The sequence below is a fragment of the Xenopus laevis genome, chromosome 7L (genome assembly GCF_017654675.1).
Source record: "Xenopus laevis strain J_2021 chromosome 7L, Xenopus_laevis_v10.1, whole genome shotgun sequence".
Lineage (NCBI taxonomy): Eukaryota > Metazoa > Chordata > Amphibia > Anura > Pipidae > Xenopus > Xenopus laevis.
This window is the reverse complement of record NC_054383.1, coordinates 15,490,821-15,515,634: the sequence shown is the minus strand read 5'-3', so window position 1 is coordinate 15,515,634 and position 24,814 is coordinate 15,490,821. Positions and strand designations below refer to the sequence as shown.

Below are 24,814 nucleotides of genomic sequence, written 5' to 3'. Positions count from 1 at the left end.
CGCAGTCCCTCATTTGCACTGGAAAGAAACAAAGTTTCTCACTTAATTGGCTTTTAGCAGAGAGCCCAGAACAACTAACAGGTGCAAATAAGATACTTTGTAACAATTTTGAGACACAAAAACACAGTTTAGATAGGGAGAAATATTTTCAAACTTTCATAACCTGCCAAATTTTGTAAAACAAACATGATAATTAAGGGGTGTGGCCACAGAAAGGGGTGTGGTCAAAAAAATTGCTGCGCTACGTGCGGAAACATTTTTTTTGTCCCTCTTTTTACTTCCAAAATGTTGGGAGGTATGTAAGTGACCCACATAAACCAGAGTTCATATCCAAATTCGATTGACATATGACGTAGTCCAAGACCGTTTCCAATTAGTCTAAAAATCAAATTGTTGTTTCTCTGGGTTTTTAATGGACTTTTTATGAAACACCTCTTCAGTTCGCTATGGGAGGCTTAACTTCCTGTGTTATCTTAGACCATGGCAGTCTAAGAGGTGTTGCAATTGGTCTTTCCGGTTTCCTCTTCCGTTGTGGATATGAAAATGTAATGGGGTTGCTAAGGCTCACTAACCCTAACCGCAAGCCATTTGTTCAGTTGTCAGAAGAAAAAAAATAATGAAATTAAAAATTCAAACTCTGCTAGCAGGGGTCACCGACCCTAACAACCAGCTAGCACTTTTCACTGCATCACCTTGAATAGGGACAGAATAGAAAAAGGGAAGTTATTCCAAATTTTGTTAGTTCATTTAACGTCCTCTTTAAACTAACCCCTTGTACATTTAGAGCAATTTATGTCAAGCGTTTCTGCAGCAACTATTTTTGCTTTTTCTTTCCATGGCCAACCTGGACTCGTATCAAACAAAATTGGCTATCCTAGGAACAACTAGCCTCTGTTGCCCCGTTTCACCTGCCAGCTGATGTCACACAAAGCTCGTAACTATTTTAAATCCTGTTACACAAGCCGAGTTTGTGGCTTTTCCTTACAAATGTTTTCCAAGCTTATTTAAAGCTTATGATAATATTATTTTGGTTCTTCTGCCCTCTGGCATTAAACCCCCTACGTTTTATAGCAGCTAAATAACGTACTTTTATTTTCTGAATGCTCAGAAATTAAGATTTATGCCCTCCTGTAAGGCTCACCTGGTGATTTTGTATGAATAAATATATTCACTGCTCTCTGGACCTGAATGGAGAATTGTGCTCCAAATATGAATGTCAGCAAGGGTGGTCTTGGAATCTAAGGAGAAATGGATATACCCAGTATTTGGGAGCAGCCCGTTTGTTATTAATGGACTGGGAACTTGAAGCAGGGGCGATTGGTCTGGACACTATACTTTGGTGGGTTCTTCTGAACCGGAGAAGTGCACAGAAGAAGATCCCCCTCCACTGTGCCCAACAGATTAGCTGCAACTGGACCATGGTGTGTGTACACACATAAGCAACGAATAACCTGGAGCTGCCTATTTTTTAATATATAAAAATCATAATTAACTAATGAAATATATTTTTATAAATGGTACTTCTCAGTAATTTCAGGCATGTGCCCCTGAAATACCCTTGGTGACCCTAGGTTTCCATGACCAGCTATGCAGGGAGTCCAGGAACTTTTTGTTGACATCTATGCTAATCTTTCACAACAGGTGGGAAGGTATTCCCAGATATGGGATCCATTACCCGCAAACCCATTATCCAGAAAGCTCTGAGTTCCCGGAAGGGCTATCTCCAATAGAGTCTATTTTAATTAAATTTATATTTAAAAAATGATTTCCCTTTTCTCTGTAATAATAAAACAGTAACTTGTACTTGATCCAAACTAAGATATAAACTAAGATATAATTAACCTATCAAGTTTTTTTTAATGTTTAAATTATTTTTTTTAGTAGACTTAAGGTATGGAGATCCAAATTTTGGAAACATCCCTTATTTAGAAAACCCCATGTCCCGGAGAACAGGTCCCACACCTGTAATAGTGGTGTCATTTATCTCACAAAATTTGTGTATTGGTCAATCATGGATTTTGTCCTGCATAGCCCCTCATCCTTCTACCCTTACCCCACTAGAGAACGGAGCAGGTTGAGGTGGGGGCATCTTTTATGTAAAGAAACAAAGTCAAACTCACATGCACAGTGACACTGATATTCCATGAAATTGCCGGTCCGTAGAGGGTTCTTGTGCATGCGTGCCACTATGTTTCCCAATGCACATCGACTCGGTTTTAATATATTTAAGGTTGTACCCCCAATCGTAAAATGTAAGGATATTACAAGTTACCCAGGGTACCATGACCTGTGTAGGAGCAATTTGCTTGTGCCCAACATGCAGCCACTAACCGCGGTTCACTTATATCCCCCAGCATTAAATAAGAGCTGGAGAGCTTCATGTTGTTTAACAAATAACGGGTGTTTTAACACCAATAACAACAGCCCTATCTATTTAGTCCGTTCCTATTTGGCAAGTTCTGAACGCGGCATCATTTGTCCAGACTGGCTGGCGTATCTCCAAGCTCGTTCTTTTTTTAGCAGCAGTGAAAGCTTCCATGCTGGGACGGAATAGGCTACTAGACAGGCTGTAAAGGTTCCCATTGAAGTTAGAGGGTCTGGATCAAATCCTGATGTCTTTAAATTATGAGTTTATCACTCCACGCAACAGGCTCAAAGAAACAGATGTTACTGTTTATGTGGACGTTTTCTAGGATTCCATTGTAGAAGTTATTTCCAAGCTTTATTGTGCTTTGTTCATGAGGATGGATATTCTACAATTACTACTAGTTTGGAGCTTAATATAAGCAAAAAAATCAACCATGTTTGTTGCAATCCTCCTTATAGCTTTCAAGCTTCCAAGGTTTTTTCCAGTTGCTCCTTTTTTATAACAAACTCTGTACTTAAGGGTAAGGTCACACCAGGGAGATTTAGTCACCCAGCGACTAATCGCCTCTTCTTTGGGCGACTAATCTCCCTGAACTGCTTCCCTCTGTCTTCCGCCTGCTAGAATGAAAAAATGCCAACAGCATGGCACTTGCGGCGCTTTGTTTTCCAAAGTCGCCCCGAAGTCACCTCACGAGGAAACCGATTACGATTCTTGTCGGCGGAAAGGCAGTTCGGGGAGATTAGTCGCCCCAAAGAAGAGGCGATTAGTCGCTGGGTGACTAAATCTCCCTGGTGTGACCTTACCCTTAAGTACAGAGTTTGTTATAAAAAAGGAGCGACTAAATCTCCCCGAATTTCACAGTGTGACATTACCCTAAGGAGTTGCACCCTGACATAGATCCCAGGAACAGGTTTATGATCCCTCAATGAGGACAAGGAGCTCCCCTTGAGTATTAACAAGAACCTATTCTAGATAATCTGCTATAAAGAACAAGGAGCATCTAGGCAAAGAAGCAACCGTAATCTCAACTAGATATTACCATAAAGAACAGAAAAAAACCTCAGAAACCAGTGAGCTCCAGTTGCCATTCAACTGCAATTAGTCTGGTGCCGTGAGGAACTTGGCTGCCTAAGACCACTTGTCTGATTACTCTGTGCCCATCTGCTTGTTCCTTGAAAGAGGGTCATCCACTCAACAAGACTTTGAGAATATATAAGGAAAAATGAAAGGCACAATCTGCAAAGTCAGGACAGCCCTGCAACAGGAATTTCATCATAAAGGGGTGTTAGATCTTTGATTGAGCAGTAGGATTGTAAGACGTCCTGTTGGTATAGGTAACAACTGTTGAGATAATTTTATACCATTTGAGAATTATGCTTAAATGAAGCATGAAGTGCCACACCTCCTGTTAATGACTTGCTAAGTTCTCATGGTTATACGAGTGCAATTGTGCTTTATGCGTGTGCTTTTCAGAACTATAGGTTATGGCAGTGGTTTCCAGACGTCCAAGGTTTGACCACAGCCTTCTCTGCATCAGTCTTGCCCTGTTCAGCAGGATTTTCAAACCTACCCGACCGATATGTGGCTACTTTTCAGATAGACATCTGGCTGATTTTCAGACCGATATCTATCAGGGAGGCAGTTGGGGCGGTCCGAAGTTCTGCTGACTCGGTCTAGAGGCCGATACTCCATCTTTAAAGGAGAAGGAAAGCTACAGAGGCATTTTATTGCCAATAGATTAGCTGCAATAGTGCAAGCTAGAATGCTATATTTATTCTGTAGAATGTTTTACTATACCTGAGTAAAAAGCTCTAGAAACTCTCTGTTTGTTTAGAATAGGAGCTGCAGTATTAACATGGTGTGACATCACTTCCTGCCTGAGTCTCTCCCTGCTCTTGGCTCAGATTACAGCAGAGAAGGGAGGGGGCGGGGAAGAGGAGCAAACTGAGCATGCTCTTGCCCAGGGCAATGAGGTTTAAGCTGAAGGCAGGAAGTCTGATACAGAAGCCCATGTGTACACAATAGAAGGAAAGAAATGCAGTGTTTCTTTTGACAGGGGACTCAGAGCAGCACTACTTTGGGGGATTACTGGTATATATAGATGGACCTTTCTGATAAGGCTTACTTAGTTTTAACCTTTCCTTCTCCTTTAATCCTCTCCAGTATGGCTTCTAAAAGGAGCAAATATGCTTTCTCTTCTTTGTTTAGTCTGTCTGTCCAGTTGCACCCCCCCCCCCCATCAAAGCTTCTGAGCCCCCGCAAGTGGTGCCAGCAGAAAACGGGTTTCATTATTGGTTTTGACTTTTAATGGAAAATGTCTGCAACTGACCAATTGCAAAGAATTTTATTGTTATTAAGATCAGAATGCAATGATACCCTTGATGTATAACTTACTCGTGTTTACTGAAAAGGGCAAAGTGTATAGACCAAACTATATATTTATCTGCAATAGTAGCTGGACTGAAACCACAACATTTCTTCAATAAGGTTTGATTTTTATTAGCAAAGTGAGTCTTTTTTTCATGACTTCCGCTAATGCCTCCATTTAAACACCGTCCCTAATTTAAGTGCTACTTTGAGGGAACAGGTGAAGCAGTTGAAAGCTTTAGTGCAATGTGAAATATCAAATGAGTACTAATGATTTTTTTTTCTGTGCTTCGGAGAATATTCATAAATAGTTCATTGATTTTTGGGCTTGCGGTATTTGGTTTAGCCCATCTGGATACACGTGACTGCCAGGACTAAAACTATGCTTTTTTTGAGGGCAAATGTCATATAATGTACACTTAACTGTTTGCAGACCTCTAAACAAGGTGTATATTAAATTGGAATTTTAGTATGTTATAAATTGAACTCATCTAGGTAACTTTTCAGTTGGGCTTTATTATTATTATTGTATTATTATTATTATTATTATTATTATTATTATTATTATTATTATTATCATTAGTAGTAGTAGTAGTAGTAGTAGTAGTAGTAGTAGTAGTAGTAGTAGTAGTAGTAGTAGTAGTAGTAGTAGTAGTAGTAGTAGTAGTAGTAGTAGTAGTAGTAGTAGTAGTAGTAGTAGTAGTAGTAGTAGTAGTAGTAGTAGTAGTATATTGTTTATTTTTTTTTTTTAATGACTAGCCATCCTATTCTGATCTTTCACAACATTCAGCTTAAAATGCTCATTGGTTGTCAGGAAGGGACACTTAATGCAGCCCCCCCCCTCAAAAAAAAAACCACCTTTGATTTTGAGCCTTTAATTTTATTTTTCTGTTGCTTATTTTTATTTTATGTCTCATAATTTTGCTATTTATATAATACCAAAAGTTCAGGCGGCTAGCCTGTCATCTTGTAAGAATGTTTTAAAGGCAAAGTACAGCATTTAACAAGTATAGTAAGTACAAGTATGGAAGGAAATGGAAACATAAGAGAAGAGACTATTTAAAGCATCTGGTGGAGCTGAAGGTAGAAAACTTTTGAAAGTTTTATATAATTTATTTAATAATGCAGTGGCCAACAAAGGGCATATATAAAATCATAAACAGGGAAGGTATTGGAAGGGGGTTGATCAGTGGAGATGGTGGGGGCAGTAAATCAAAAGGCAAGGAAGAAAATCTGGCAATGGAAGAGGTGGGATGTGGGTGATGGTGGTCAGTGGAGCATGATGGACGGGTTAAAAATAGGAGGTGGAGTGATGGAAAAAGAGGGGGTGAGAAAGGATAAGAAATCATAGATCAGAAGGGGCGTGAGAGAAGGAAGTAATGGAGCAGAAGGGAGAGGAAGATCAAGCTAATAGAGCAGAAGACCTGGAAGTGAACTGCAATGGAGCAGAAGGAAAGACTGGTAGAAAAAAGCAAGAAAGAACAGTTGGAATAATTTAATCCTATTCACATTTACATTCTCACCGACTTGTTTATTTACATTTTAGATAATATTTCTATATATTATTTACACAGCATATCATTCTTGTGCATTTGAAGGCCAAACTGGCCAGTGCACAGGATCTGCCTTGTGCAATAATCAGGCTCATTCATTGTTCCATAATTATGTCCTGGACTCTGGAGAGCTGCTTTTCAATTCCCATTTATTCTGTCAGCATGCGAAAGAAACACAGAGGCGCTCGTGCCAAGAAAGGCAGTGGATTTCTCCTCGAACTGAAGGGCAAGATTCCAACTCCTCCTTATTCTTTCTCTGCTTATAACTTCAGCTCAATGTCCAAAGCAAATGCTGCCAGACCGTCTTCCGTTCCGCTTTCAGGAAACTACTTGGCTTTTTTCCATGGCTGTTTAATATAGATACAAAACCAAAATTATATATATATATATATATATATATATATATATATATATATATATATATATATATATATATATATATATATATATATACACATATATCGTTTTTGGTCACCATAATGTCTCTCAGTGGGCCAGAGTGCAGCATTGTGTTGTAGTACAGTTGTGGCACTTACATTACTCCAGACCTACCATTCCCCTCTGGTAAACTATAGTCAACTCTGTTTTACCCTGATAAATATGCTCCTATGTTTAATTAGTTTGCATAATGATGACCCTAAGAAGACCCTTCAACTTGGGTGTCGGTGACATAAGGGAGTTGAAGAACTATTGGTTGTTCAGTTTTCTTTATATAAATAATAAAACCCTGGTACATTACTATGGTCTTGCTTATGGATAGTAATTACAAATGGACCATTTGCTGTGCTCGATTCAGGACTCCATGTTGATTCAGGTACCCATGGCCGACATAAGGGACTTTCATCAGTTTACGTTATCTGTTTCAATATCATTTTTCCCATTGGTCATACTCATGTTCTTATAACTTTTGTTTTTCAGACGGAAAATTTGCAGAAGAACTGGCTTCGAGAATTTTATCAGGTAAACGCTTTGATGGATCTAACAGCCTAATAAAAGGGTCACTAGAGCTTTGTTTTTGTGCTTTGTTTCCTGGGATTTTAGCAATATTAAGCTTGACATTGCTTCACTACAGTCCTACAATCCACCCTTAATGATGCCCATCATCTGTAGCTCCATTTCTGCATTTTGCTTCCAACATCTGCTTGTTTGTGCAAGTGCAACTGCAAAATCATTTACAGAAGGGAGGAAAATCCATGTGCCCTTTGTCCCCGGATTGTTAGATATAAAGTATTAATGTCTGACCATTAGAAATTTCCCTGCTTTTATTTTAGAGAACAAATTAAGTCAGCACACCGATTCTTAGTATCTTGCCTTGATGGTGCACGTTCTGCAACGACCACTTTCCATTGCCAGACCATGTAATGTAGAAAATGAACAGCACCATCGATTTGGATGTGGTTTAAAAAGCCTTTATTTGTGCTCTTGTGGGCATCCCCCGCGGGGGATGCCCACAAGAGCACAAATAAAGGCTTTTTAAACCACATCCAAATCGATGGTGCTGTTCATTTTCTACATTACCTGCTTTTATTTTAGAAATAAAGGGCATGTAAAGGGAAAAAAAAAATCCTATTTTTACTTTCTTTAATGAAAAAGAAAGCTATCTCCATTATACTTTAAAAAAATGTGTACCCTTTTTATCAGAAACCTGACTTATGCAGGGACACTCCGCCGTTGAGTTGAGGCACTCGCCTCAGGCGGCAGAGCCCGCCCCCGGTTGCCAGGGGCAGCAAAAATGCCACTCCTGGTAACTAAGAGCCAAATTTCCGGTTTTCAACCCGTAAATTCGGCTCTGCTAGTGCAGTGCCCCCCCCCCGTCCGGCACTGAAGGTGAGTGCCGTCGGGAGGCAGCAAAAACAAAGGCCGTCTCAGGCGGCAAATTGGGCAGGATCGCCCCTGACTGTATGCAGTAAAATTCTCCCTTCATTTACTGCTGTGGATAGGAATTGTCATACAGTCCCTAACTGCAGGGAAGCAATCATACTTATGAACAGCAGGGGGAGCCCCGCCTTACTTCCCAGTCATGCAGAACTCAAGCAGCTTTGTTTGTTTCCCTGTAAAGCAGTCGGTGACTGTGTAGAGATTTGTATTGGATTTTATTTTTGCCTTTACATCTCCTTTACTGTTTCCAACTCCAGCTGCAGGGACAAAGATCATAGAGCCAAATTTAAACAGATAAACTAGGATTCTACTTGGAGGATTATTTTGCTGCAGCCACTGGTTCTGTAGAGTTGGAGAAAGTTTGTATTAAACAATACAAAAACTATAAAATCCACATTAGATTACATGGCAAAACAGGACCCAGTGCAGTCTGTATATTCTGGTTATTAATCAGTCTTGTTGTATCGGCTTCTGGCAGATATTATTTGACTTGTGCTGTTTTGATAATTTATGACGATCCCTAAGCAGCCCAGACCACACTGAGCATGTGCACAGTCTTGGTCTTGCAAAGATATTTAACAAAGTTACAAGATGGTGACAGCATGGTGTCATTGCATGCTTACTCATCTAACTACATGTCCATCAGTCCTTCAGGCACCTCTCATCGCACTCCTTCATACTCCAAGGGCACCTTGTTTGATCTTCATCTCCCCAACATATTATTTGCCCTCTATAGTCACTGTACAGAAATGTAACAGACACAACTCATGTTCCTTGGTACCTTTGGAAACCAAGTATGGCTTCCTTTTCAGCTTCTTTTAAGAGATGTCTCTTGTAAGGAGCTGGAAATGATGACATTTTTGGTCCCACTGTGGGTAAGTCTCAAGCATGGGCACCTCAGGCCCCCTCCCCATTACCTGTTTTTTTTTATTCAAGCCCACGCAGGAGGAAGGGAAAGAGTTCCAGTTAAAAACCAAGAACTTTGTTTCTTTCCAACTGTGCCCCAATGGCGTCTGAGACAAGCTTCTCAAAGTTATGAGAGTTGAGTCTCATGCCAAACCCATCATCATCATCCATACCAAATATTTTCCGCTAGCGTAAGGAACATTTCCCCCCCCTCTTTCATATCACAAGAACATATCACAAGAACATGTTGTCATTTTTAGATCAGCGGTGAGCAACTTGCACTTCCTCACCCTCTCACATAAGGAGGAACTTGTGGCTCCTGTCACATTTAGGATTCCTATCTGTCCATACATGCAACTACAGTCTATTAGTAAGTCTAGATCATATTGACCAAGCTGCTTAACAATACTGATACTTGTTGGCGACTTTAATCAACATTTAAAGGAGGACTAATGCCTAAAAATTAAAATATAAGTAAATGCTGTACTTTATACATTGAACTTACTGTACCAGCCCAGAGGTTCAGCAGTCCTTTCACAGTAATAATCCAGACCTTCAAAGTTGTCCTCAGGGGCTCTCCATGTTGGATCTTGTTAGGCCATCTTTTGGGTGTCAGTGGCACTGCACATGCTCAGAGTGTTCCAGCCAAAACTAAGCTTTAGGGTGTCAGAAAATATAAAGTCTTTTTCTATGACAGAGGAACCCATTTTCTGCTTGATAAAAAGTTACTACAAGTAGTTGCATCAATGCAGTTTAAAATTTACCTCTGTTAGTGTTAATAATGTGCAACTACTTTTAATCAAATACTTCTCTTTTTCTCTTGTTTGTCCTTTCATAAACTGAACAGCCCCTGAACCAAGCCCTCGGCAAAACATTTGCTCATTACCATTGCTCTTGTTTCATTATTCTCGTCAAAGCTTTCGTTGTCCCTGCAAATATGTCTGTGCCTTTGTCATTTCGTGCAACCAATAACGGCGATGAACCCGATAATGCCAAAAAAGTACTGGAAAATTATTTAGCAAGTTGTGTTTTTTCGCAGCTGATATAGAGCGAACCACAAATTAACCACAAACCGCATTTTTCCATGTTGACTGAAGAGTTCAGTTTTTTTTAAAACTGGTTCTGTTGTCACAGTTGCTTGCATGACTTCTAGAAACTAAAAAGGTTGAGTTAAAATCTCTACATAGGGACACCCTGAAGAGCTGCCAATGTTATTGCCCCTTCTCAGATATCTGGACAAGACTGTTTTTAAAGGACAAGAAAAGTTAAACTAAAGAAGTAGTTAGAAATGTTGTAGATTATATTTTGGGCTTCTGTACCAGCCCAAGGCAACCACAGCCCTTTAGCATTAAAGTTTGGTCTCTTCAAAGATGCCCCATTAGCTCCCCATCTTCTTTTCTGCTGATTCACTGCACATGCTCTGTGCTGCTGTCACTTACTGAGCTTAGGGACCCACTCACAATATACAGTACACATAGAATAGAAATGTCACAATATAAGGCTGATTAGTAATTAATACAGATAATTACTACATGGCAGCACAGAAACCAGTGCAATTAGCATCAGAATGTAATAATCAGCCCTGTAGCATCAGCTTATATTACAGACCAACCTAATTTTTTGCTGGATAATTAGTGACGAGCCCTAAGCTCAGCTTCTCAACAGCTGCTCAGAGCCCACTGAGCATGTGAGTGTCACAGACACTTTCCAAGATGGTGACCCCCTGTGACAAGTTTGAAGTCCTGGATCATTGCTGCTATTGACAAGCTGAAACTTTAGGCTGGTGCAATAAGTTCAGTTTATAAAATATGTAATTTTAGGTCTATTCATGTTTAGTTCTCCTTGGCAGTTGCCAACCACAGCAAACATACCTTTTTTAAAGGTCACTTATTTATATAAAGGAAGACTGATCAATTTATAGCATTTCCATTGCACCTGTACTTCAATTCCCAGCACCCCTAAAAGTCCTTTAGACTATTATCCCACTGTTACTATAGTCACCATCTCTCCCTACTATACCTGCTATCCCACAGTCACACTCCCTTCCCAGAGACTATTATCCACTGTTACTATAGGCACCATCTCTCCCTACTATACCTGCTATCCCACAGTCACACTCCCTTCCCAGAGACTATTATCCCACTGTTACTATAGACACCATCTCTCCCTACTATACCTGCTATCCCACAGTCACTGTCCCTTCCCAGAGACTATTATCCACTGTTACTATAGGCACCATCTCTCCCTACTATACCTGCTATCCCACAGTCACACTCCCTTCCCAGAGACTATTATCCCACTGTTACTATAGACACCATCTCTCCCTACTATACCTGCTATCCCACAGTCACACTCCCTTCCCAGAGACTATTATCCCACTGTTACTATAGGCACCATCTCTCCCTACTATACCTGCTATCCCATAGTCACACTCCCTTCCCAGAGACTATTATCCCACTGTTACTATAGACACCATCTCTCCCTACTATACCTGCTATCCCACAGTCACACTCCCTTCCCAGAGACTATTATCCCACTGTTACTATAGGCACCATCTCTCCCTACTATACCTGCTATCCCACAGTCACTGTCCCTTCCCAGAGACTATTATCCACTGTTACTATAGACACCATCTCTCCCTACTATACCTGCTATCCCACAGTCACACTCCCTTCCCAGAGACTATTATCCACTGTTACTATAGGCACCATCTCTCCCTACTATACCTGCTATCCCACAGTCACATACCCGTAGGGTAGTCGCCTGTGTCTGAACCCTCTTAAAGACTTTTGCTTTGTCTGTCAATGTTGAATTCCAGTGCCTCTTGTGCTTATTTATTCAGACCTTGCTGCTAAAGTGGAAATAATGAAAATACCAAATAGATAATGGCCAAACCAATGTGATGCAGGGGTTTTCCTTGGAGCAAAGATTTCAGGCTGTATTTCTGATTTGCTTTGCCAACAGAAAGCAATGTAATGTGTAATGAGACAAATACTCCTGGTACAGTTGCTCTTGCAAATAACAGGTAAGGAGCTATTAATTAGCCATTTGTGCAGCTCCAGAGCGACTAAACAGAAATCCCAAAAAACAAGATCATACAAAGGGTAACAGTGGTATTTACTGTAAATGCCCTTTGCTTTGACAACAATATCCAAGCGTAGGCACAGGGTTCCCCATTTTGTTACACACAGTGGTTTATTGTTCTTTATTATGTTTTGCAGCTGTAAGGTGATACTCTTTATTTAGCATTTAATATACAGTCTAGCCTATGCTTTAATAGACCCAGATTATATATTTAAAAGGTCTTGATGCCAAATTGTAAAGAAATTAAAGGGCAAGTAAAATTCTGAATATTGTTTATCTTATTGAATAAGTGTACTGTGCCACTTTTATGGTCACAAGCCATAAAAACTGTGCTAGGCATTTGACATACTAGATGATATGACTGCCTTCATCGAGAGCCACCACTGTTGGAATGCATAACAGTCACAACAAAGGGTGAAGGTAGGGTGTTGTTCATGCAGAGCACAGTAAAGCCTCTGGAACTTCGTTTTAAAATTCTGTCTGGTTGCTGGAATGAATAATCCTAGCAACCTAAAAGTAGGCTAATTGTAAAGTTAGAATTTTTTTTTTACTCTCCTGTCGGACCCTTTTCTGCTCGTTGACCCTAGTTAACAGACATCAGTGTAATTGTCATGTTGGAAATTTGCACAGCTATCCAATTACACAAGTTTGTTTTACTTCCCTTTTTAAATTTGTGACTTAGCATGAGACGTGTAACCGTTTATAATACACAAAAGCCATGAATATCCTGTAAATTATATCCTTAAAAACGGTGAGTTCTGATGTCATCAGTTATAAACTGTGAGTTCTGATGTCATTTCTCTCACACGACTCATTGAAATTTGTGTATTATAATAAATAAAGTACCCCCAGTTGTAAAATATGAGGATATTAGAAGTTACCTCGGAGTTCCATGACCTGTATAAAAACACTCGGCCTTCGGCCTCGTGTTTTTATATGGTCATGAAACTCCTCGGTAACTTATAATATCCCTATATTTTACAAAAGGGGGTACTTTATTCACTATATAACCAGTATTAATGCTGCTTGTAACACAGCACTTTAATCACCGCCCCTTTTAATCAGAAAATGAGGTTTCCTGTCTGATTAATTTGCTGTATCTTAAAGAAAGACTGGCTGATTATTACACTGGCTGCTTTATATTGTCACTGGGCAAACTGCCTGCTACGCTTGTTATTCCCCACTGCTAAATTGCCTACAAAATATGGTATTGAACTCTTTAAGAGGTCGTTCACCTTTAAATTAACTTTTGCCATGATGTAGAGTGATATTCTGAGACAATTTGCAATTGGTTTAAATTTTTTATTATGTGTGGTTTTGACTTATTTCATTTTTAATTCAGTGGCTCTCCAGTTTGCAATCTGGTTGCTAAGGTTCAAATTACCCTAGCAACCATGCATCTATATGAATAAGAGACTGGACTAGGAGGGGCCTGAATATAAAGATGAGTAATAAAAAGTAGCAATAACAATACACTTATAGCCTTACAGAGCATGTTTTTAGATGGGGTCAGTGACCCCCCCCATTTGAAAGCTGGAAAAAGTCAGAAGAAGAAGGTAAATAATTAAATAACGATAAAAACAATTAATGAAGACAAATTGAAAAGTTGCTTAGAACTGGCCATTCTATAACATACCAAAAGTTAACTTAAAGGTGAACCACCCCTTTAAAAGAAAAGGGGCAGATTTGCCATTTTATGATTCTTTTAAAAATGAAAGAAAATCTAGTATGCCGAACTTAAACGCAATTCATAGCTGGTGATTAAAAACAAGAGCTAATGAATTGTTATAACCAGTAGATCAGTTTCCATTGCTGTTTGGGCTTTTTCCATATAACTTGGCCTTTAAATCTGTCACCATTTGTGCAGCAGCTGTGTGTCTGTCTATGGTGTAGACGATATTTCCTTATGCTTTGTTTGCCAATCCCATATATAGGTATGGGATCCATTATATGGAAACCCGTTATGCAGAAAGCTCTTAATTACAGGAAGTCTGTCTCCCATAGGCTCTATGTTAATAAAATAATTGAACATGTTAAAACACGTTTCCCTTTTTCTCTGTAATAATTAGTGATGTGCAAATTTATTCACCAGGCGCGAATTCACGTTGAATTTGTGCATTTCGCGCCACCACGAAAATTTGTGGCGAAACGGGACAAATTCGCCCATCACTAGTAGTAATAAAACTGTGCCTTGTACTTGATCCCAACTAATGATAAATTGGAAGCAAAACCAGTCTATTGGGTTTATTTAATGTTTATATGATTTTCTAGTAGACTTAAGGTATGAAGATCCCAATTGCGGTAGGATCCCTTATCCAAAAAAACCCTGAGCATTCTAGATAATAGGTCCCATACCTGTTTTACTTTATGATATATAATCCAGCAACAAGCACTATTCTTTCAGGTCTCTCCATAGGAAAACTATGGAGAGACCTGAGGTACGGGACCTATTATACCGAATGCTCGGGTTTTCTAGATAAGGGATCTTTCCGCAATTTAGATCCCCATACCTTGAATCTAATAAAAAATAATTTAAAAATTAAATAAACCCAATAGGTTGGTTTTGCTTCCAATAAGGATTAACTATAGCTTAGTTGGGATCAAGTACAAGTTACTGTTTTATTATTACAAAGAAAAAGGAAATGTGTTGTAACATGTTTGATTATTTGATGAAAATAGAGTTTATGGGATACAGCCTTCCAGTCAGAGTCAGACTGGCCCGGCTGGAAACCGGGAAAAAACCTGGTGGGCCCGACCCGTCATGGGCCCCTGCCGGGCCAGACCCCCAATCGTGGTATTAAAGAAAAAAAAAAAATCCGGAGCGCCGCGCCGGCGTGGAACGCAAGGAAGGGAGCGCACGTCACGGTGCGACGCAGCAAGGGGTGTGGGGGCAGCAGTCCCGGTGGGCCCCGGGCCCCCCAGTCCGACACTGCTTCCAGTAATTTAGAGCTTTCTGCTTAACGGGTTTCCGTTTAATGGATTCCAAAAGAATTGGCAAAAGAAGCATAAGGAAATATCATCAACACCATAGACAGACACACAGCTGGCAGGAGCCCCATTTCATCTAATAACTGCACCCAGAGTATTCCAGATATCTCCAACAACCCCTTCCCACTTTCTTACACATATCTGCTGATGACTCCTTGTATGTAAATGGAGTTGCCTGGGCCAGGTGCCAATGGGCTCCATTATTGCATTTATTTTTAGGGTTGGGACCTCTACCGTGTAATAAGGAAATATAGGGATTTAACGTTTTCTTGTGTATCCCACGGAGGTGTGGCTTACAGCATGGTGTATGTGCCAAAGGGCAGCCGGATGCTTTATGATTTCGTTTTGTCAGAAATGTATAATGTTTAGCCCTATTCACTAAGTAGTTATGGAGAGTTTAGAACAGGTATGGGACATGTTATCCAGAATGCTCGGGACCTGGGGTTTTCCAGATAATGGATCTTTCCTTAATTTGGATTTTCATACCTTAAGTCTACTAGAAAATCATGTAAACATTAAATAAACCCGATAGGCTGGTTTTGCTTCCAATAAGGATTAATTATATCTTAGTTGGGATCAAGTACAAGCTGCTGTTTTATTATTACAGTGAGAGATGGCCTTCCTGTAATACTGAACTTTCTGGGTTACTGGTTTCTAGATAATGGATCCCATCGATATCATTTATACTGACTGGATGATTTCATATAAGGCTTATTATATTTACTGTACTATATTCAGGCTGGGGGATTGCAGATAATGCTTAGAGTGCCATCTCCTGTTTCATATGTAGGTGGGAACTGATAACAAGTACAAGAATACTGTTTCTTGTTATACTCGATATCGCTTGCCAGTTATTATTTTTTGCTTTTTAAGTACAGGTATGGGACCTGTTATCCAGAATGCTTGGGACCTGGGGTTTTCAGGATTATGGACCTTTCTGTAATTTGGATTTTCAGGTTTTATTTCTAATGGAAAATCAGCTCCTCTCCTGCCAGTTCCCACAATGCCTTGCATACTTCAGTTCTCCTTTTTTTTTTAATCACAGAAGGTGCAGGGCATTGTGGGAATTGTAGTTTTGACTGGAGGAGAGCCGAATGCTTATACATTTTTGCAGTGGTGTCGGGCGAGCTAGAGGGAATCTGAAGAGACAGAAACTGGTTACTATTAAAAATAATTGTAATTTTTCTTTTTTTTAACATTTTTAATATATTGTAAATTGGAAAGTTTATTCGAATGTTTTTTGGGTGGAGATCCCTTTTAGGATATTAAGAAACATTGTACCATTATACCATTATGTCTGACCTGGCATACCTAGACATGGTTCAGCAATTAAAGTATCTTTTTTTGTGGCCGTAAAAGTTCTTGATTTCTGACACTTGAGCAGAACTTTTATTTTTTATTTTTTTTAAACTTTATCCACATGTTTGTCAGGAAATCTGTGCTGCAATTTCTGGTTTCTGATGTAATTAAAACACCAAAAATAAAACGAACTAGACTTTGATGTCCGTATTTGTTCTCAGGAGTGATGTTTAGAGAATCAGATGAAAAAACGTGTCAAGAAATCATAATAGCTTCGTAATACTAAATTCATTGTTTTTCCTTTGGTCGTTCAGCCCTTCAACATGAAATTTTAATGAGAAGCATTTTGTAGCTTTTTTTTTCTCTGTGTATCACTTGTATTTATTTAATTATCTTGGAAAACAATAAATAAAAAATGTAAATATATGTGAATAAAAGGAAGTTTGTGTGCTGATGTCATTATAATTACCGGAGGGAACGTGATGATGATTAATGGTTTGCTTGTCCTTTAGATTGTACTTCAGCAGCTGCTTAAAGGGCACCTATCAGTGACAATTTGTTTCCCACATCTGCGGTGGGAGAAACAATATATATTTTTTTTCTCAACAAATTGCACCTTCCTAGCGCCATCAGAGTGGTAAATGCACCACCTAAACTTACATCACACACTCACTTGTTATGCACATGCGTGAACCCCAATATGGCACCTACACTGGGAGCTCCAAGTGAGCTGGCGAAGGGCTTTTTTAGTGAAAAAAAAAACAGTTTTCCCCTACTGAAGTTCAGATTCTATAAGCCCACACCTGGTGGGGAAACCTTTTTTTTTGTGAGATGCACCCTTTGAGACCTGCACCATTTTGCCCTACTATAAAAACTGTTCCACAGTCCCAGAGACTATTATCCCACTGTTACTATAGGTACCATCTCTCCCTACTATACCTGCTATCCCACAGTCACACTCCCTTCCCAGAGACTATTATCCACTGTTACTATAGACACCATCTCTCCCTACTATACCTGCTATCCCACAGTCACACTCCCTTCCCAGAGACTATTATCCACTGTTACTATAGGCACCATCTCTCCCTACTATACCTGCTATCCCACAGCCACACTCCCTTCCCAGAGACTATTATCCCACTGTTACTATAGACACCATCTCTCCCTACTATACCTGCTATCCCACAGTCACACTCCCTTCCCAGAGACTATTATCCACTGTTACTATAGGCACCATCTCTCCCTACTATACCTGCTATCCCACAGTCACACTCCCTTCCCAGAGACTATTATCCCACTGTTACTATAGGCACCATCTCTCCCTACTATACCTGCTATCCCACAGTCACACTCCCTTCCCAGAGACTATTATCCCACTGTTACTATAGACACCATCTCTCCCTACTATACCTGCTATCCCACAGTCACACTCCCTTCCCAGAGACTATTATCCCACTGTTACTATAGGCACCATCTCTCCCTACTATACCTGCTATCCCACAGTCACACTCCCTTCCCAGAGACTATTATCCACTGTTACTATAGGCGCCATCTCTCCCTACTATACCTGCTATCCCACAGTCACACTCCCTTCCCAGAGACTATTATCCACTGTTACTATAGGCACCATCTCTCCCTACTATACCTGCTATCCCACAGTCACACTCCCTTCCCAGAGACTATTATCCCACTGTTATTATAGGCACCATCTCTCCCTACTATACCTGCTATCCCACAGTCACACTCCCTTCCCAGAGACTATTATCCCACTGTTACTATAGACACCATCTCTCCCTACTATACCTGCTATCCCACAGTCACACTCCCTTCCCAGAGACTATTATCCCACTGTTATTATAGGCACCATCTCTCCCTACTATACCTGCTATCCCACAGTCACACTCCCTTCCCAGAGACTATTATCCACTGTTACTATAGGCGCCATCTCTCCCTACTATACCTGCTATCCCACAGTCACACTCCCTTCCCAGAGACTATTATCCACTGTTACTATAGGCACCATCTCTCCCTACTATACCTGCTATCCCACAGTCACACTCCCTTCCCAGAGACTATTATCCCACTGTTATTATAGGCACCATCTCTCCCTACTATACCTGCTATCCCACAGTCACACTCCCTTCCCAGAGACTATTATCCACTGTTACTATAGGCACCATCTCTCCCTACTATACCTGCTATCCCACAGTCACACTCCCATCCCAGAGACTATTATCCCACTGTTACTATAGACACCATCTCTCCCTACTATACCTGCTATCCCACAGCCACAGTCACACTCCCTTCCCAGAGACTATTATCTCTTTGACTATTATTATTTGACTAACTGTGCAGTCAGACTTTCTGCTGTGCAGGACTTATGACAATCACACCTGTTTGTGAGCGACAGGGAATATTGATCTGCCCCAGTTTCACATCTTTGTTATACATCAACCTTCTGCTTTTCCATTCATCTTAAATCCAAAGTATGAAAACTTTTACAGAATACTTCATGAAAGTTAAAACATTTTCTTTCAGAATGACCCGTATACCAATAGATATTTCTAAAGTGTTTGGCTTCAAAGACTCCTTTATGTGTCACAGGACTCTGGGGTTTATAAGGGATTTTCATTTGAATTAAAAACCAGCAAGTGGCTTCTGTGTTCCCACAGAGCATCCCCGTGTGCCAATACAGTATTGTGTATGTGGGTACAAACACTGGCAGTGTCTTGTTTATGCCGTAGATATAATTCTTTTATGGCAGCCGTCACCAGGATATATTGTGTGTGTGCGACTGATGTTCCTTAGGAATAGAAAGCATCAATTAGTTGTCTTTTATGAATGATTTACTTTATGTATCATAAACTACAAAAGATTTTGTGAAATATTGTGTAATTAATTCTATGATTTCTTTGCTTTTCTACATGGTTCATTCTATTTCTGACATAATCCAAGAATTTATAATAGGGTATCCATTACCCAGAATCCTTATCACCTGCGGGCTTTCCTGTCATTTGGAGCACCGTGCCTTAAGGCTTCTAAAACATTTGCTTTTTCATTTTAATCATTAAATGGTTTTACATTATGTTACATTTCCAACTCGCATGAATATAAACATTTGTAGATCAATATCAAACCTATTAATAACAAGAATAGCTTTCATGAGTGTAAAAAGAATGTAAACTTCACTTCATTTATAGATATAACGTATTTAAAGGGAATTTGTCTTCAGAATTGAAGTTTGTTTGGAACATTTCAGATAGATCAGGGTCGACCTGGCCTGCCAGAGTACCGGACAATGTCTCAGGGGCATCAACCAAGGACATCTTCGTTCAGCCCTTTGCTCTTTGCTGCATTGGTCTATTACAGTCAACACTATCTGTTTTTTATTTTTGTGAGAGTGGGCCCTTGATGTCTGGTTCTCTGGTGGGCCCTTGATGTCTGGTTCTCTGGTAGGCCTTATGGTTCTCTGGTAGGCCTTTGATATATGGTTCTCTGGTGGGCCCTTGATGTCTGGTTCTCTGGTAGGCCTTTGATATATGGTTCTCTGGTGGGCCCTTGATGTCTGGTTCTCTGGTGGGCCCTTGATGTCTGGTTCTCTGGTGGGCCCTTGATGTCTGGTTCTCTGGTGGGCCCTTGATGTCTGGTTCTCTGGTGGGCCCTAGATGTCTGGTTCTCTGGTGGGCCCTTGATGTCTGGTTCTCTGGTGGGCCCTTGATGTCTGGTTCTCTGGTGGGCCCTTGATGTCTGGTTCTCTGGTGGGCCCTTGATGTCTGGTTCTCTGGTGGGCCCTTGATGTCTGGTTCTCTGGTGGGCCCTTGATGTCTGGTTCTCTGGTGGGCCCTTGATGTCTGGTTCTCTGGTGGGCCCTTGATGTCTGGTTCTCTGGTGGGCCCTTGATGTCTGGTTCTCTGGTGGGTCCTTGATGTCTGGTTCTCTGGTGGGCCCTTGATGTCTGGTTCTCTGGTGGGCCCTTAATGTCTGGTTCTCTGGTGGGCCCTTAATGTCTGGTTCTCTGGTGGGCCCTTGATGTCTGGTACTTGGTGGGCCCTAGATGTCTGGTTCTCTGGTGGGCCCTTGATGTCTGGTTCTCTGGTGGGCCCTTGATGTCTGGTTCTCTGGTGGGCCCTTGATGTCTGGTTCTCTGGTGGGCCCTTGATGTCTGGTTCTCTGGTGGGCCCTTGATGTCTGGTTCTCTGGTGGGCCCTCGATGTCCAGTTCTCTTGTGGGCCCTAGGGGACCCAATCTAAAGCTATAGTAGATCTCCAAATTTTGTTATTTGGCAGCCTGGAGAGCAATTACATATATTTGTATATGTGACTTTTTACAAATGATCCTGTTTGTACCGGAATGGGACTTATCCAAAATGCTCAGGACCTGGGGTTTTCCGGACAATGTATCTTTCTGTAATTTGGATCTTCATACCTTAATTCTTCTAGAAAATCATAAAAGAATTACATAAACCCCATAGGCTGGTTTTGCTTCCTATAAGGATTAATTATATCTTAGTTGGGATCAAGAACAAGGCAATAAACAAGGTTTATTATTACAGAGAAAAGGGTAATTATTTTTTAAAAAAATTGGATTATTTGGACATAGGTTTTCTGTAATTCTATGATTTATGGATAATGGGTTTCCAGATAATGGATCAGTTCATGTAGCCCGCGATTCAGCGCTGACGGATTAATCCAGTAGAGTCGCTACATACTATTCAATTTAAGCGGATTTATTTAAATACAATAAGTAGTTACAGGCAGTGTGTAAGTGGTCAAAACTAACGCGTTTCGCGCCTTCAACGTCAGCACTTTATCAGAGTTAAATGTGAGTGACGTGTTATGCTATTTAAATAGGCTTCCTGATGTGTGTTTAATCAAATATGTGCAGTAGTCTGCTTCCAGATCATGGATCCCATACCTGCACTAACTGCTATATGGATATTTCATTTGTTCTGTTGACCTTTAGTTGTAATTGTGTCTTTTTACAAAGGCCTTTTCTGTGCCATTGGATAATCTATTAATATTCTGAAAAAATTAGTACCTATACACTAGCCCCTCAATCTTTTGTTTTGTTTATTTTACCTTCAATAAACTGGTCAATGGTAATTGCTGGTTGGCTGCATTAGTATAAATCTACCCAGGGTTAGTTCATATGTTTCATGTGTCAAAAGAGATGTAAAACCACAATTTACCATCTTAAATTCTAGCACCAAAATTATTATTTTAGGTTTATTTATTAAACTAGAAGAATTCAGGTTACTTTATCTTCTAACATGTATTGTTACATGAACCTCAAATCCAACTAAAGCATTCATATGTCAGTGGAGTCCCATTGTGGTTGTGTTACAGTTTGCACTAGTCATCGGTAGCCACCCAGCATCTTCCTGCGCCCCAACTCTTGCACCAACTGTTCTTAGCTTTGAGCACCCAAGAAAGGGTGAGGTAAGCACCCCCTCCTGACGCTTTAACATCAGCAATGTCAGAGTCAACTCATTCATTGTATTCTCAGCTTGATAAAACCCATTTGTAGCTATTATATCTGTGCGACCATGTGATGACCAAATGATTAGTTCCTTTTCCAAAAACAAAAAAAAAACAACAAAACTCTTGTATAGACTTCTGGCTCTTCAGGAGATGCAAGGTTCAAACAGAAATACATTTGTTTCATAGAAAGATTTCCTGTTTTGTCATGAACTTCCTCTCCTCTGTTATCTAATGCCTACAGTGCTGTTTAGCAAGCCTTTCCTGGAATAAAGGACCACAAACAATGCAGACAACTAGTTTACAAAAAGATTTCTTTTGCACAATGCGACCACCATATTGTTTGTTCTTTCATTTGTTTCAATTGATTTCTTTTAAAATTGACTTTAAATAAGAACCCTACAAAAGTCAATGCACCTGTAGGGCAACGTGCACATTCCATACAAAGCACAAATGTAGAGCAATAAATAATACGTCGATTATGAAAGTCATCCGAGTGGTCGATTGGCAATGGTCAACTTGAGATACTTCTTTAGTACCGTATATACTCGAGTATAAGCCGACCCGAGTAGAAGCCGAGGTACCTTATTTTACCTACGAAAACTGGGAAAACGTATTGACTCGAGTATAAGCCTAGACACAACTACAGCCCTGTCTCCCAGCAGCACACATTCTGCCAAAGCGACCCCCCCCAGCGATCAACCGGACTTCTTTGCAAAGTTGATGTTGACAGAGAATTGCCAAATGGATTACTGTGTGCATTGTCCCACTGTCCCACTACCATGTGCAGAGGGTGCTGTGTGATATTACGATTCCCATAGGGAGGAAGCACACCAAACATATGATTTTGCCTTTTAGGACATTTATTCAGCAGTGTTGGCACACTGCTGAATAAATGTCCTAAAAGGCAAAATCATATGTTTGGTGTGCTTCCTCCCTATGGGAATCGTTGTATGAAAACCAGGCTTGGAAGTAGCTGGAGGAGTTGAATGCACCCTAAAGAAAAGGAAAAGTAAGTGGTGTGCCGAAGAATATGTATGCTGGGATATGCTGTGTGATATTGCCATCACTGTTAATCTTTCGTATAACCAACAGAGGGCGCTGTGTGATATTGCCATCACTGTTAATCTTTCGTATAACCAACAGAGGGCGCTGTGTGATATTGCCATCACTGTTATTCTTTCATATAACCAACAGAGGGCGCTGTGTGATATTGCCATCACTGTTAATCCTTTATATAACCAACAGAGGGCGCACTGTTATTCTTTCATATAACCAACAGAGGGCGCTGTGTGATATTGCAGTCACTGTTATTCTTTCATATAACCAACAGAGGGCGCACTGTTATTCTTTCATATAACCAACAGAGGGCGCTGTGTGATATTGCAGTCTCCCCCCCTATCGAACTGTTGGTATAGGAATGGTTAAAAGTGACTGCAATCTCAGCTACTGCCCGCTGACTCGAGTATAAGCCGAGGTAGACTTTTTCAGCACATTTTGGATGCTGAAAAACTCGGCTTATACTCTAGTATATACTGTACGGTATACTGATACTTTCCAAAGCTATAGGTGGAGATATATTGGTTGCTATGAGTGTAGTTGTATGAGCATCTATGTCCATAAAGTGAGTACTGCATTAGAACATTACGAGCAAAGGCCAGAGGCTCTCCAAAAGATTTTTGTGACCACCTATCCTTTTATTGGGTTCCATTATAAGTTCAGTGTAAGATGAACATCTCTTTAAAGAAAACCACTCCATGGACAGAAGGTCTTTAATTGGATACGTTAGTTCTCACATTCTGATTTACACTGAAGGAACATAAAGAACAATTAGAAGAGCACTAGAATATTAATGACATAGAAGAACATGCCCTGAGGCTTCAATTTATCTGAAAGGGATTCAACTGTATCTTTAGCTTTTCTTCTCTGATTCACTGATTCAGTCAACGCGATTGGATATCGGAAAAGGACCTATGTCTCTTATGTTTTGCTAAACATATATAAAGCTACATAAAGATAAAGAATCCAGATTTTGAAGAGGATGGGAATGTTTTCTTGATGCAATCGTGATTCCTTCCTATATTACTAAGGGGGAATTATGAGTTTTGAAGGTTTTTATTCAATTCATGTATGTGTTGAGTTTTAGACTGGATTCGGGTTGAGGTAATCCCTAATTTCTTCTAGATATTATCTTCTTTAATCATCGTTTGAGTTCTGATGCCCAAGCTCATGTTAATATTGAATGGTAACCGATATTATATGGTGGGAATAGTTGCAGCAGAAGATCCAGTAAGTCACAACATGGAGACTCCAGGCCAGCACTCAGGGAACTCTTTATCTGTATATGGCACCAAAGGCTTTCACCATGCTTTTCAGCTCACAGTAACTCAGTGATGTGACCACTTAGCAGTATGTTTGCACCAGTGCACAAACCCTTAGCGACCAATCAGCGAAGTTATCAGGCCTGGTGGAAGAATTAAAGGGACATCTAAGATTGGCTCCTTTAGTTGCTCTTTGGCACACTGACCTGTGACCCTGCATGAAAGACATGTGTGATCTTGGAATCATGATTTAATGCTTTTGAGTGCAATGCTATTACTGTTAGTGGAATTCTAGCAGTTGTAGTTCAACATCTGGGAGTAACCACTGATCCCTGCTGTATTTACCTCTACTGAATGTAATCTAACAATATTGGATCTACAGTATATACAGACGAATTGAGTGAGTAGTCCCTGTTTTAGGCTGATGCTGATGCCCTATTCTCTGTGCATAGAGCGTGCGCTGGAGATCACTGAAGATCCTTTAAAGGGAACCTATCACTGCCAAAATCAAACACATATTAACAATCTGACCAGTACAACATAAACACGTTTAATCAAACTACATATATTATT

At 40.2% G+C, this 24,814-nt stretch overlaps 1 protein-coding gene across 4 annotated transcripts in view; it reads left to right on the top strand.

Annotated features, from left to right (window-relative positions):
* The window catches only part of inpp5a.1.L (inositol polyphosphate-5-phosphatase A L homeolog), a 315,415-nt gene that overhangs the window by 92,068 nt on the left and 198,533 nt on the right, over window positions 1-24,814 (top strand). For all 4 annotated transcript variants that reach the window (XM_041570266.1, XM_041570268.1, XM_018225155.2 and 1 more), the window contains exon 2: window positions 7,207-7,248. In XM_041570266.1, the coding sequence (XP_041426200.1) occupies window positions 7,207-7,248 (42 nt within the window). The remainder of the gene's footprint in view (window positions 1-7,206; window positions 7,249-24,814) is intronic.